The 15,826-nt window shown below is 41.8% G+C and overlaps 1 protein-coding gene across 1 annotated transcript in view; it reads left to right on the top strand.

Annotated features, from left to right (window-relative positions):
• The first annotated feature begins 106 nt into the window (after positions 1–106).
• The window catches only part of lonp2 (lon peptidase 2, peroxisomal), a 35,861-nt gene continuing 20,141 nt past the window's right edge, over positions 107–15,826 (top strand). Inside the window, exons 1-4 of the mRNA XM_072386664.1 lie at positions 107–446; positions 6,168–6,303; positions 8,567–8,683; positions 15,167–15,298. Of these exons, the coding sequence (XP_072242765.1) occupies positions 214–446; positions 6,168–6,303; positions 8,567–8,683; positions 15,167–15,298 (618 nt within the window). The 5' untranslated portion in view covers positions 107–213. The remainder of the gene's footprint in view (positions 447–6,167; positions 6,304–8,566; positions 8,684–15,166; positions 15,299–15,826) is intronic.

Raw genomic sequence — 15,826 nt, 5'->3', positions numbered from 1 at the left:
ACGCTTTTGATGAAGACAACATGAAATTGTTCTTCGTGTTTCTTTCTTCCGTTAATTCACTCTTTATGCGGGTCGTTGATAAGAAACTTGTTTTGAAAGTACTTCCCGGAAGTCGTCCGTTTACACTCAGCTGACCTGTTAAACGCAAACACAGCTGCGTATTTGCAGGATTTGTTTCATAACGGTGACCGGCCGTCCTCCAAACTTTGGACAATGGCTTCAGGCGGGGGGATTCAGATACCGAGCCGCCTTCCGCTCCTGCTGACCCACGAAGGAGTGCTCCTCCCGGGCTCCACCGTCAGGCTCAGCGTGGACTCTCCGCGGAACATGCACCTGGTCAGTCAGCGGCTGCTGAAGGGGACTTCGCTGAAAAGCACCATCATAGGAGTGATTCCCAACACCAGGGACCCCGAGCACGACACCGACGACCTCCCCACGTTGCACAAGTAATGCACATTTAGCTGTTTAGCTGGATAAAATGGTGAAAAGTTGTTTTCCTTTTTAGGGCGGTGTGTTGTTGTTGTTGTTGTTGTTTGGAGGTGTGACAACAGCTAGCAGGGACCCCTCATACTGTCAGCTGGTAGATACAAATTATTATTCATTGATTGGGGTACTTCATGTTTTCAGGGCCATACATCAGACGTACATTTGTAAATTCAACCACTTAGTTTCCATCTGTGCAGTGTAAAACACTAATAAATAATATGTCTGAGGGGAATAGCACCATTATTCCTTTGGCCGTATAATCTTATTACCCTGAAATCCCTTTTATGAATGTGGGAGATGCAGAGCTATACTCAGTTAAATTAACATTGTTTTTTTTTAAAAATAAATCTATTCGGTTTCCCTTAAGAATACATACCAATCAGACTTTTTCCCTTCGCTATGTCAGTACAGTGACATTTTTACATGTTTTTGCACATCAATTTCTCCAAACGCAACAGTGTGATTTATTCCAGAACATTGTAGCATTTACACTGTGACCTTGCAGTCAAAACAATCAGGCAAACGGAGGGGTGGACTTTGGACTTTTATCAGCAGCCAGGCTGGTTACTCAGTTGCAGATGAAGAGCTCTGGATGGTTTGTCCTCCTTACAGCCTCAATAACTGGAAAACAGAGCGTCAGCATCAAGGATGATCTTCTAATATGACATGACGGGAGTGCCACAAAAAGTCAGTGTCTCATCCAATGATTCTGACAGGCTTTTGCATGACCAGAGCAGGCATCGGAGGGTTTAAAGTAGATCTCAGATAGATCCTTTGAAACACTGTGAATACTGAATGAGGGTAAAGGGGCTTTCACAGAGGATGTGGTGGGTGCTTCGCTCCACTTTCGAACCTGTTCATATGTATGTGTTGCACAACTTTAGAGTGGGTGCGCTACGTCTCGCTCTGGGCAGCACAAGGTCAGACATGCCATCCTGAAGCTGAAATAGTTTCAACTTTAGTGCATCTGTAATGACATGTTGACGCATCCAGTCAGAGGGAGTCTGGTAAATCTCAACACCCACCTCAGACAAACTGTCAGATGCTCTAAAGAGTGATCAGCTGACTACACTTGGTTTGAATTTTTGTGTCTTGGCACGACTCTTCCCCAACAGGCTGACAAATTACATCCCACTCAGCCTGAAGTAGACCTGTAAGCAGTCATTGTACAGGTGCAGCTCATGAATCCCATCCTTCCTCCTCACACCAGGAAGAATTTGCAGAATCTTCTTGTGGCTAAAAAGCCTGACTTTGTGCTTTAAGCTATTTCACAAAGAACTAATTTGTTAAGTTTTGTTATTTGGAGCAAAGTCGCATGGAAGTGATTCATGGGATGCATAAAGACCCCATGTTGGGATTCAACCCCTCCCCAGTTTTACCCCCAGTATGGCTTCGCATCTTAACAGATGTTAAAAAGTACCAAAATTACCCGTAGAAACCATTCCAGCAGCACTGCATCCAAGTCGATGTAGAAAAAAGGCTCAACGGAGGAATACTTTTTCCAGGGCTGCTGTAACAGTAGTGCAGCACCTTTATTTTATAGTTGGCAGGTATCCACTCATTTAATCTGCAGAACCTGAATTACATTTTTGTTTGGATTTGTAAAAGACGAGTGTACCAACTCACTGTTTGGGTTTTATTCGCCAAATGTTGATCAAAACTGCTTATTTCTCACCACAAACTTGGTCCAGAAACAGATGTGGGTAAAAGGTGAAGGTGAAATTAATTCCATATTAGTCTCCTCATCAAAAAACTCTCAAGACAATGTTGCACACTGTGGCTCCATATCTGGCCAAATGTATTGATCACGACCCAACAAAGGCAAAATGGAAAAGAATGAATGGAAAATACAGGTGTAACATGAATGAATTAAGTTAAAACAAGAGAAAGACAAAATAGCAATTTACATGCAAGAAAGTAAAATATATGGATCATTGAAATGTGAAACTAAATTATTTTATTATTCTTTTGCAGATTTATCTTTTTGTGGCACTCCTGATGCTCTATAATTTAAAACGCTTCGGTTAGAAATGACTGATGCGTATAATGTCCCACTCAGCAAAATGCATGCGAGTCAGAGGTGACCCTAAACTCTGCTCCAGAGTTGGCATCTAAGCGCTGCATCAGGATTTTCCTCTCGTCCTAAACAGTTGGATCAAATGGATCAAAGGGTCCGGGATACATCTCTGAGAAGAAAGAAAAGAATCGGGTACCCCTGACATTGTTGTTGTAAAGCGAAGTAATGTGACACAGATGTGAGGGAAAACGGAGGTTAAATCTGGGGTATGAAATCAGTTTTTCAGATAACAAGCCTCCAATTGTCTTTTATTTCGAGTCACGTCATCTTCAGAAGCCGTATTAGATACAGCTCCATCCATAAGGGCCGGGAGATTTTATCTGATATTAATGTCTTTGGACAACTGGAAGCAGGAAACATACCAGATGGAACCTTTTACAACTGAAAAATATCTTCTCTATTGCAAAACTAATACAATTGATGTTTCTTTTTCTTAAAAAAGATTAATTCTGTCGATTAATTTCCTGACATTTAAACAACTGACATGCTGAACTTATAAATTAGTTAGAGTCAGTCACACACACCTTCCTGCAGTCATTCAGGTGCTTCTCTACATCAAGAAGTTTAGATCCTCAGCGTTGAGTCTGATTAGAAATGAAAGGAGTGAGTGAGTGGGGAGTTAGTCAGGCAGCGACACCGAAATCAAAATATCTGTTGGTTTAGGCACAGTGGTCCTTCTCTCACCCCTGCTGAAACACCTCTCCTGAGACCAGGCTGTTTATTGAGGTGGAGCGTGAAGAATACTCACTTCCCTTCCTTTCCTCGCGGGGTTGATGTTGAGAAAGGCGACGGCTTCTCTTTACCATGACAACAACAGCTGAGCGAGCCGCGCGGGAGGAAAACTTATGGAGCAGAAAGTGACCGACCAGCTGCTCCTCCAGTCACAACAAAAACACTCCAGCTCTATATATAGATATAGATAGTTACTCTGTTGATCTGAGAGGGGAATAGTTCACAGTGTAGCTGTAAGTTTGCAGCAGATGCTAGGAAACGATGCGTTCAACAGTCATGGACCAAGCTGGAGATGTACACAGCGTCACTCGTAGTGATGCATGTGTACTGTTAATTGTTGTATTAAACAGTTGGAGACCTACATCTTTATCAGAAACATGCCGATAATGTAACGTTAACACACAGAGAGCGGTACATGGCGTTCAGTGTAGCAGCGAGAGTGAGGAGAGGGCCGGTGTTGTGTTGAAAACACACTTTATCCACACAGCTGCAGGTTGTCTGAGTTACAGAACGGAACCGCTCAAATAGAAAGCTTCAGTTAAAGTAATGTGGTGCTCAGAGCTCCAGGCTCAGCAGAGAAGGTGGGCCTTCCGAAGGACGCTGACTTTCACCAAACTTTTCTCGGTGAGTAGATGAACGTATTTCATGCCAGAAATAAGGTCCAGGTTTAAAAATACCGGAGTTCCCCTTTAACTAGAGGATTGATGAAATGGCCCTCACAGTCCAGACCGGCTTACTTTACACAAAGACTCAACTCTTGTTAAATCAATATTTGGTGAACAATGTATGCAGCTCCAGAGGAAAATGAAAACTTATTGAGGTGATGCCACAGTGGCTGTGTGCCTTAATCTAAGCCAAACGTGGTCCAACAAGGTATTATCGTATGGGACTTTCTCAGTGTGGATTATTTGTTGGGTGAAATGTCAAATCATGTGTAAAAACTCTCCCTGAGTGTATAAAGAGGCTGAATAGGAAAGCTTGAATGAATATATCTCTGATTCAAGTCTTAAGTGTTTCTGATCCGACTAACCCAAAGGAAACCCGGCTGTGTCCAATCAAAATCACCCTGTCGTTGTAGAGTAATTCACTCTTAACAAATAGAGTTTATGTCATATCCTTAAATGTGGTTTCCAGCTGAACTCTGCTGTGTTACTCTGGTGTTGCTTGTGTTAGTGCAGGTGAAGATGGGCAGCTTTAAAAGACTTCAGTGTGATTCGAACCAGTCGTAAACTCACTGAGACACAGACACCGCATGTTCTGACCGTGTCAGTTTCTCTTACAATGAGGGGAAATCAATTTGGATGAAGCTGTGACACCAAACTGTTGATGTTTATGTTGCCATTGTAAGTGAGCTTCAGGGTTTCACGTTTTAATGTTAAAAGTAATGTTGAAGCCCCTTAAGTATTTATGAAACAAGACCTCTGCTGTCTCCTGGGAGCTCATGACCTGTTATGTGAGCGCTGCTGCTGTCAGAGTCCCTTTTACTTACTCTGGAGCCGGTTATTAAAGAGCAGGCCGGGACAGCAAAAACCTGAGAGGAAATTTAAATTGCAGTCCACCTGCTGTGCCACCTCTTCTTCTGTTGTTTTTTTTATGCAGGCGACCAGTCCTGAATACTTTAACTTGATGGAAAAGTCTACGTTCTGTCTCGCTGCATATAATGTATATAGTTTTGTCTTTAAACTAAAACAAAATGGAGAAAAATGACCCAGAACCCAGAGATACTCCACACAGCAGAGACAAACAGGAGGTTTGTTTGAGAACTGAACTGCTGACAGAAGCTGTTTTCACTCATGAGCGCCAGAGATTTTAAGGAGGAAGTGTTGACAATTTTGTCAGGACTTTTTCCACAGTTGCTGTTCACACGTGTTTTACAGCTGGAGGCTTTCTGCAGGAGATTCGCTCTCATGGCTGGAAATGTGTAGAAGGGGGAGCCTCTGTCGAAACTGCTGTGATTTGAAGGAAGACTCGTACCAGCACGCAGAGCGGCAGTAAATGCTCAGGAATATTTGCTGATGTTTGTACGTAGTCTCAGCCACAAGATTACTGAAGCGATGGATGCTGATATATGCGCTCCAGAACATTTCAGGCCTCCAACAGGCAAAGATTAAAGCTACAAACATACACTAATGCTACCCACACACCAGAAGACTTCGAAAAGACTTAGAAAAGACTCTGAAAGACTATCAGCTCACATCTAAAGACTAGTGTTTAGAGTTTTTAGTCCCAGACTAGCCTCAGACTAAAGATTTTACAAAGGGTCAATATTTACAAGACTACTTTGATCGGTCTCAAACTAGATTTTTTTTCCATCATGCTCAGAAGTTTTACAAAAATGGGGAGAAGCAGCTTTTAGCTACAGCTGCTCTTGTCTGTGCAGTGGTTTGTAGTGAAAAACTCAACAAAAAGAAGAGAAAACGCCACCATCGCTCGTTCTTCTACGTCCGCCGACATGTTTGTTATTGACTGTCTGCTTTCCTGTTTCCGATTTTGTCAGTGCTCATCTATTGGTTGTTAATTGTGTTATGTCACTGCGACCTGTGATGATATTAAACACGTTTGATATGATCCCAAACCCAAGACTAGGGAAAGACTGGAATGAAACACGGTCGCAGACTGCAGATTACCGCCTTAAACTTAGCGATCGAGATGATGGGAGCGCGCAGAGACTCGTTAGACTCCTAAAGACTGTCAGTTTTTAGTCTGGGACTGTGAAAATCCCCTTGGTGTAAGCCCAGCATAAATCACAGAAGACTCCTGTGTTTAGGTTTAGGAATTAGGAATGCTTCTTTAAAGCTTGTGTTATCTTCCAGAAAGAAGTCTCTCAGCACCCTCCCCATCTGTCTCACACTGCCTGTCTCCGTCTCTGTAGGATCGGTACGGCAGGGATAGCGGTGCAGGTGGTTGGCAGCAACTGGCCTAAGCCTCACTACACCCTCCTCATTACCGGGCTGTGCCGCTTTAGAGTATCAAGTCTGCTGACGGAGCGACCCTTTGTCCTGGCAGAGGTAACACTTCCATTCAATTAGAACTTTAACCCTGTGGTGTATATATACTGTATACAATCTTTCTGTCCTTTGAATGTGCAGACACACCCAGCTTGTATTCATACATCCTTCCTTCATGCTTTAGTGTTTAAAAGACATTATTTCAGTGTATGCTACACAACACATTCTGATGAACAAAGAAGTGGCCACCAATCAGAAACAAAACTTCTTGAGTTGGGTGTTCACAAGAGAATAATGAAGATGGGTTTTTTTCTACTTGATCCTTGGGATCAGTCTGGTAGATTACAGCCTTACTAAAGATGTTTCCACCCTATGTCAGCATTAACGTTTTCTTTTAAAAGGTTCACTTATTTAGAAGGTGGTTTGTGTGAAACACAACAATCATAAACCATAAAAAAGAGGGAATTTTTCACCATTTAAAACAACTCGAACCTTAAAAATGTCATCACGGTTTGGTGTTCTAGCCCAGACCGTGGATCGGGTTGCAACATGGACATTCTGTGGTTGAGGGAATGTGGTAACAAAGTCAATAACTGATGCAGAAGTGGCCTGAGCCATGATGAAATGTTCAGGGTTTGCTTCTTCTTCTTCTTCTGAGGAGCTTTGTTTCTGATTATCCAAACTGAGAGCTATCTGATACCTGTCTGCTGCAGGTAAGAAGCTGATTACTCACGTTTTAATCACACAAACCAACTTAAAAATAAATATATTTACAGTATATGTAGATTATCCCCTTAAGGTTGCAGCAGAAAGCCCAGTGTGTCTGGATTAGTCAGCTGTCCAGTTGAGAATGACCGTTAATTCTGTGACTGTAGCTGTATATTAGATAATAAAGGGGGGTTGAAAGGTGGTGACTTCTTCTTTATCTGAGGGCGTGCCAAACTAGCTTTGACGTGGGCATTATATAGATGTTTTACCTGGTCACATAAACATGTAAATGTTGAAAAGTAGTTCAGGAGCAGTCTTTTCAGAAGTAGAGATTAACTCCCTTTGGTGTGGGCTTTGGATAAAAGGCTGTAACACTCTGAAAGAAACAGAGAAAAGCTGAAAAACCACCTGAATGTAATGGAGAATGCGTAAGGATTAGCCGGACCACATGTGGAGTTGGCCCTCCTGTGATCAGTTCTTGGCCAGGTGGAAATGCAATCCATACAGCGTGACTGCATTCTTAAGAAAAAGCTCTAGTCCTACAAGTTGAAAGGTCAGCTCACTCCACCTCTGTGGGGGTTTGTTTGTTTATTAAGATCCCCATTAGCTTTTTGCCAAGCAAAAGCTATTCTTCCTGGGGTCTTTTCAAATCCATTTGTGACAACTAATACATACTTATTACATTACACCAAAAATGAATAAGAAAACATATACTTAATACGTACACAAGAAACACCAAACCTAAACACTACCAGCTCCTACATTATATCATTATACAAAGATTACACAAAGATACCCAGACCCACTTTACACTAATGGTCAAAATTAAGATCTGAATAATAATGTCTTAGATTCATTTTAAAACTGACCACGTTTCTTCGTGTTGTGACATAATTCGGGAGGTCATTCCCCTCCTTCACAGCTCTATATAATACTGTACATTGAGAAAGAGCCCTTGGTAAAATAAAATAACCTCTAACAGCATGCCGAGTAGCATAATAACTGCTCCTCTTGACAAGCGACACTCCGGCATGTGGACATGTCAGCCCTGTCTCATGAATTAAGATACTCTGAATGAAATGCAATGACGTGTGAATGTAAAAACCCCTGGGCCAGATGTTGCTACCAGGTGGAAACGGGCCCAAAGACTGTAATACAGTTCCCAAATAACATATTTAGACAGTTTGAAAGAGAGTTTGCAACACAAATAATGCAGCTACCTGCTTAGTGGAAGTCTGTAAAACTTAGTTATAATCTGTTCTGTATACCTGTGACCTCTCAAAGTTATGCTGACCTTAGGTGGGACTTAACAAAGCTCAACAAAGTCTCTGAGGCCCAAAATCAAGTTGTCGATCATCAGAGCAAAGGGAAACCTGTAGCTGACGTCACACCATGCCTTTAAGTTACGCCTGCACCTTTACCGGGTCCACAGTCATACAACAGAGAGCCACTCCACAGGGCATCTTTGAGCTCCTTCACTTCTTCCTCTGAAATAATGTCCAAGCTTTATCGATCATGGTCAAGAGAAGAATTAAACATCAGCCACTCTGTGTTGCAGAAATGTAAGTGTGTTTTTGTGTGTGTGAGGCTGAGCTCTCTGAACAAAACATTGCAGGTGGAGCAGTTGGATAAACTGGAGCAGTACACGACGACGGCGGCGGCAGAGGCCGTCGCTGCAGAAGGTGGAGATCTGGGGGAGCTGTCGCAGAAGTTCTACCAGGCTGCTGTACAGGTGTGTGCGTGCGTGTGTGAAGGGGATGGTGCTAGTAAAGCAGAGTGACATGCATCTTCAGCCTGTGATTGAATCCTATTGTTCTGCACAGTAAAAACACTTTCCTCCACTTTGTTGACTTTCCTCCTTATAACTCTTCCATTAAAACCTGCTCCTGCTTCAAAGCAGCAGAGTGGAACTGTGCACCACTCCTTAGTCAGCTAAACCTTACTGCAACTGTTTAGGAGGTGGGGGTCACGTCGCCTTTTCTGCTCAGCAGATGTGTAGTTTTGAAAGTTTTCTCTTTTTTTTTTTTTTCAGATCTTATGTTGACCTCCATGTTTCCCTCAACTGTCATTTCTTAAAAACTTCCCAGGCATAAGAAGGTGAAAGCAGGAAAGACTTTGATGTTCTGGGTTTTCTATGCTTTGTAGTTATGTAGTTAACATTAATACAGCATAAGGCAGAAACAGAGTTTTTTATCAGTTCTCAGCAGCTTTAAAGTGAATATCTGGTCTGAGCTCCTTTATTCTCCAACACAGCCTGAACCTTCTCAGACGAGCTTTCTGTCATTTCTTTAAGGAGTAGTTCAGGAATAGTTCTCCAGTCTTCTTGAAGGACATCCCAAAGCTCTTCTTTGGATGTCGGCTGCCTTTTGTTCCGTTCTCTGTCAGATGATCCCACACTGCTTCGATAATGTTGAGGTCCGGGCTCTGGGGAGGATTCATCCCTCCATAAGACCTGTTGCCACTGATTTTCAGTCCACTTCTTGTGTCATTTGGCATAGCTCAGCCTTTTCTCCCTGTTTCCCTTCTTTAAGAATGGCTTCTTGACAGCCACCCTTCCATGGAGACCATTTCTGATCAGGCTTGGGCCAACAGTAGATGGATCAGCTGAAGGTCCAGATGCATCTCTCAGGTCCTGTCAGGTCTTTGCTGGATTTTTTCCTCTTTCTTAAGGACATCACTTTTACTTCACGTTACTTTTTTACTTTATTAGTGAATCAACGAAGACCTTATGTACTTATAAGTAGGTCTGATGTACAACCATCAGACCTACTTATGAAGTTCTGATGGTTGTGTTGGAGGTGGTTTCTATAACAGCTGCCAGAATAAAAAGTAACTCTGGGGGAACGGAGGACAAATTCCTCCATTTTTGCCTTTTTGCTCTAGAAGCGCTCTGTCCCAGTTACTGGTGCTGTTTACTTAGCTTGTGATGTTGAAAGCTACATCCCGCTAATGAACATCAAATGACTGGCAGGGCTGCTTGCACCCTACTGTGCGTGCAGTTGTGCCTCATGCAGCTGCACCAAAAATGAGACTGATCAAGCTCTTTGTTGGCAGAATATCCTAACACATGTGACTTTTTACATGCATCTTTAATAAGTGTGAGCAGAAACAGACAGTGGGAAGGCAGAGGGCAGTTTCTTCTTCTGTACCCGTTACTGTCACTGATCTGTCTCATAAAATGGGATAATATACAGCAGATGAGCACATGTGTGAAGCGGTCACCTTCCTGCATGAAATGGCTTTACAGTGTGTGTGTGTATTGGCAACTGGCTCGTTTTGAACAGAGTATTCGGAAGATGGAGTTATTTGATATGGTGTGAGAGCAGTTTTGTGACAACGCTGACAGTCTGCAGCCCCTCACAGCTTTGAAGTGGGTTTGAGCTCTTAGTTCATGTTCCTACTTAGCTCGCTCTCACATTGTTGTCTGCAGCAGGCTCCAGTTATTGATTACAAATATATATGTATATCAAAGTCATAATAGACAACACAATGAGCATCATAAAGTTTGAGAGTAGCGGCTAAACACTTTGGAGGATTTAGCAGAGAAAGAGACATGTTGGAAATGAACTTCTGATTCATAATTCTATGCTGGGTCCATCACTGCTAGATATAGCAAAATGAAAGAAGTGCAGATTTATTTTGTTGAATTGCCTGAATTTGAGGAGGTGAAATGTTTCTTTCTGAGTATGAAATAACTTCTGATCTGTTTCAAAAGAGATTCACTTGAAAATATAAAGGGCGGAGCTGAGGTGGAGTTATATTTGTTTCCATTTGTCTGCTTCTTAACAGGATTATGAACAACATTACTGAAGCAATTTCACATTTGATGCATTTCCAGGTTGATTCCCTTTCTATTTATCAATCCAGATAGGGGGTGGGTGATATGGCAAAAATATCATATCACGATTTTTTAAGAATAAAATCACAATTTCGATTTGATCACAATCTTAAATTGAAAAGTGAAAAACAGTGTTGCAGAAGTATTTTCGGCTGGGCAGCTCGTACTGCGGGTCAACTACTTGAAGCAAGCGTTCGAACCCCTCCTTTTCTACCACCTTGAACGGTACCAATACTTTGCAAGATAAAAGGTAACTGCTTCTGTGACCTCTTTCTGTCACTTGCTTGACTTGTTTTAGGAGTGCCTTTGTCAAACGCCTGTGTTAATGTTGTCTGTTTTGGTCTTAGCTAGCTGCTGCCTGTGCCTGCGGTGCCGGTGCCGCCGGGCCCCTCGCTGTTTGGCTCTCAGCATACTGTTTGGGATGCTTCCTCTTCAAGTGATGGAACAGGTTTCGTCGTGTTGCCACCGGACGTGCAAACCGTTTCTGTGCAAACTTTGCAAATTACATTTGCTTGCGTTTGATCAGTTGCGGAAAATCCAAACCAATTCCATATAATAGAGGTGGAATTTTTTTTAGCGACCAACTCCTCCGTTTGGCTTTCAGCCACGGCTCTCCATGCGGCTACTGCTACACACACAAAGAAGGAGGCGGGTAGGAAAGCACATCACTGCCCATAATTCGCTGTGATTGGTCGGTCAGGTTGATGACGTAATACGTCTGGTGCGTCGGTGCAACAGCATAGAACTGCAATTTATAGACTAGACGATCCCACAATCTCTGCAGTTTGACAGATCGTTACGGATCGTCTTCACGTTGCGATCGTTCACGATTTAATATCGTCATATCGCCCATCCCTAAATCCAGATATGACCTGGATTACATTTATGTTGCAATGTTCTGATCTGTTTCCTAGAGGTCCTGTTCACACAGAACTTTCTTATTCTGTACTGTTCATTCAGCACGTTTATCTGTTAACGGATGACCTGCTGTACCCCCTGAGCCTCAGCTGCCCCACAAAGACTTGCATGGCGGCCATTTGATGCTTTAGATGATACATTTATATGATTTTGTGGGATCTGTGGGACTGGATAGTGTAGTGGTAACATTTCCACCTTTCATGTGAGTGACCTGAGTTTGTATCCTGACCCCCCCTGCATGAAAGGTACTACCTCCAGTAAGGGTGCTTAGGCAAGACCCCCTTACGACACCTGCCTACCTGGGATATGAGTGCAAGTCGCTTTGGATACAAGCACCAAAAACATAAACATGTTCTATGAAAGACAAAAGTGTGCACACACTCCATCTGTTAGCTGAAAGTTAGCAGCTATGATGTATTGACGTATCAGTCCTTTAAAGTTCAGGAAAATGTCATTTATTTATTTACTTACAGGTTTATCTTAATAAAGTATTTTCATTCCCACTCATTCTGTATTTTCTAATTATTCTTTCCTCCATGTTTAATTTTATTTGGTTCGTTTTTAGCATTTTTCACACGTTTTATCTTCTCATTGAAATGATTTAACATTATTATCTTTACTATCATAATTCTCCTCACGCCTGACATTAAAGCAGCACCTGAAACATTTAAAACTGTTCTTTGTGCAGAGCTCTAGTGAGATTTGCAGCTTTTTGTGGTGTTATGCTCTTGGATAATGAGCCTTTCTCTCTGTTTTGGTGTTAAAACAGAGGTTTAAACTTGGTTTAAACTGCTTAAGAAGAATGAATTTCTACTGTTCCGCTATGTATTTTGACAAAAACATGGAAATTAGGTTAGAAAAAAATTCTTATATTTATTTGTAATTTGAGTGGACCAACCATGAATCAAACTCAGCAGATTCTGCATAATCTTGTTATGATTAGATTTGAATTAAAACCACCACATTTCTCCACCTCTTTACTTTGGTGGAGAAAAGTGAAAACACATTGCCATTCGTTGCCATATAGGAATGATTTTTTTTCATGTTAAAGTCATTAGAAAAGTAATTCTTTCCTCCATCTGCTCTGCTCTCATTCAGTTTGAACCGGTAGTTGTAACTACGTGTTAACACAGTGTTTATGAGGCATGTTAAGCTTTAAGCAGGAGTCTCCCTCAGTGTGACTTCACTCTGATAAAACGTGGCTGTGGACAGAAACCTGTTGGCGCTCACAGCTGCATATCTTCCTTCTTTTTATCCTTTTTCCAAACTCACTCTTGGATGTTTTTCCTTTTTCAGACAAACCTCTGATTTAATTCTTTCTTTGAAAAGCAGTGCATTCCCCCCTGTTTGCAGGGGTGTGGGATAGTTTTCATTTCTCAGATCTTCTGTTTGGTAACTAGATTAGATAAAAACTGCTGAGTTGAACCTACATTTGATATGTTTCTGTCTTTTGTGCTGCCTCAAAAAAATAGAATTTTTTAAAATTTTCGTCTTACTCAAATTTGAAATAAATGAGAATTATTATTAAAGGAAGCATGCTGCAGCCTTTTTCATGAGGTGACACAATTTTCTCAGTTCTTAATGGAACATCCACAACATGTTTTGGTTGGTATACCACCAGGTGTTAGGGTTAGGGGTTAAAGGCATACAGTATGGCCTTAGAGCTCAGACTACCACACACCAAACTGACAGATGATCCCTCTAATGTCATACATTGAACTGTCGTTGGGAACCTTAAAGTAACACAAAAGACGGTCAAAATCATGTCATAATGTCTGTCTGTTCCCCTGTGGAGCTTTAAGTTTTTATAGACTAATACCTAGAACTGCTTTATGTATTTCTTAGTTTATTTTTCGTAAATTAAGTGAAGTCTGGTGTTCGGGGAATTCTCTACGATGTGGAGATGAGGAGGCATGAATTTACTCTTGAGTTTGAGAGCCTCTCTTCAGACACCCAAATGAAAAGTGTCCTTTTTCTTTATCAGCTGAGGTGTAGTCGGTGGACTCGCAGCAGTCATTTCACTATTCGTGGAGGAGCTTCTGAGTCTCCTGAATCTCAGCTGCCCCGGAGAGATTGATAGATGCTCCGATGAACACACACTCAGTCTGTTAGTAGAAAGTTGCAACTATGATATATTTAACCTCTCAGGTTGTAATTCTTCTTGTAGGTTTGTGTGTGTTTTTGCTGTATATTTCAGTGTTTTGAAATTTAGGAAAAAGCTGGAACTTTTTATGTTGTACTGTAGAAAATGAGAGAACTCCTATAAGGCACGTCTATCAGCCGATTAGCTTCACTTGGCCTGAAACGTGTAAATGTCAGGCTTTATTTATAGGTGGTGAGGAAGCATTTAGCTTCAGAAAGTTGTTGAGGTGTTGTTAGGTCACATTACACCCACACACCAAAAGACCATGATGGTAATGCTGCCTTTTTATACATTATTGTGGCTGTTAATTAATCCAAGTTTGTCATTTTTACCAGACCACTGCAGCCCTGTTTCAGATGTTCTACTCATTCAGTGCAGCAGATTTGCAGATCTGATGGGAATCATCGCTCATCCTCCATCTTCAGGTCTCAGATGTTCTTGAGGGTTTAAGTGCACACACATTCGGAGCAGTGATTGGATTTTTGGGCACAAAGTTTGCCTCATGATGAGTTAAGCTCGCTCTTGCATCATCTTGCCGTGCAAAGAGACCTGCAGCCGGCAGATGTGCGGCACTTTAAATCACCAGGCTTCCTTTGTCTCTTTGCTCCTACAATTTATGTAAGCTAAGAGCTGTTTTTATTTTCACCAGGTGAATTCCTGGAAAATGTAGATGAACTCTGGAAAGTTTATCAGAATAAAAAGAAGCAGAAAACATTTGTCTTATAGTGTTGGATTAAGACACCAACGAGCCGTAAGGGATTTGACTTTGACATTGAAATGCCGAACACCTTTCACCCTGGACCAGCCAAATCCATATTTTTCAGGCTGTCAAGCCTTTGCTGTTAAGGTCGTATTTTTAGGACTGACATAGACGTTGCGTTTGCTGTGTTTGCTCTTTATTTTGTCGAATTTCAGCTTTGGTCTCAAAACTAAAGGAATGTTAAAGACCAGACATTGCTCTAATTCCTGTACATTTGAAATCTGTCTCTTACTGTGAACATCAGTCCAAAACTCATGATATTCATACATCTCTGTTCAACAAATTAACATCTGTTGGAGGGAAGTTGTGTTGCATTGAATGCTTTGAATCCATTCTTGTCACAGCTGCCTTCAGTCACAGTTACATTTCGTTAAAAGGATGAAAAAGTGTTGTAGACTCAGAAAAACAAAAAACAGACAACATTGCTGTTATCCTTCATAGAAACTCACTCTGATGGAATATGACAACATACCAAAATGATTGAATAGACCTGGACATCGAAAACATGTTTAATTGCTCAAGTAAATCAAATCCATGTGTCTGTCTGTGTGTTAAGTTGTTAGGTATGTTAGACATGTCCGTCCCGGTGGTGGCCAAGTTTAGGCGCCTGCTGGACAGTCTGCCCAGGGAGACTCTGCCTGATGTGGTCGCCTCTATGATCCGTACCTCGAACAAAGAGAAACTACAGGTGAGGCCATTGAGGTTGAGACAAATCCAACCTCAGATGAACAACAAGACATTACGTATTGAACTGTGTCATTATTTATTCAACAAAAACTGCGAAAAAATGTAGAAGCAGTGTGTGAAAAACTAAGTGAACCCTTACTGCCTCCATAGGAATTAAGAGGGTAAGTAGCAGCCAGGAGCTGCTGATCAGTGCACTGATTACCTGATCATCAGTCAGTGTGAGCTCCTCCATAAAAGCAGAAGTTCTGTCAGTTTGCTGCTCTGCAGGATTCAGGTGTGTGTTAACACGATGCCAAGGAGGAAAGACATCAGCAATTATCTCAGAGAAGCAGCTGTTGCTGCCCATCAAACTGGGAAGGGTAAGAAGGCCATTTCCAAACTATCTGGAGAAAGATTATTCACAAGTGGAAAACATTCAGGACAGCTGTCAATCTTCCCAGGAGTGGACGTCCCAGCAAGTTCACCCCAAGGTGAAAAAGCCCAGAGCTACATCTCAGACTCTCCAGGCCTCAGTTAGCATGTTAAAGGT

The sequence above is a fragment of the Leuresthes tenuis genome, unplaced genomic scaffold (assembly GCF_036924035.1).
Source record: "Leuresthes tenuis unplaced genomic scaffold, fLeuTen1.0.hap1 SCAF_5, whole genome shotgun sequence".
NCBI lineage: Eukaryota > Metazoa > Chordata > Actinopteri > Atheriniformes > Atherinopsidae > Leuresthes > Leuresthes tenuis.
The sequence above is the reverse complement of the archived record's forward strand: the minus strand, read 5'-3'. Positions and strand labels throughout refer to the sequence as shown.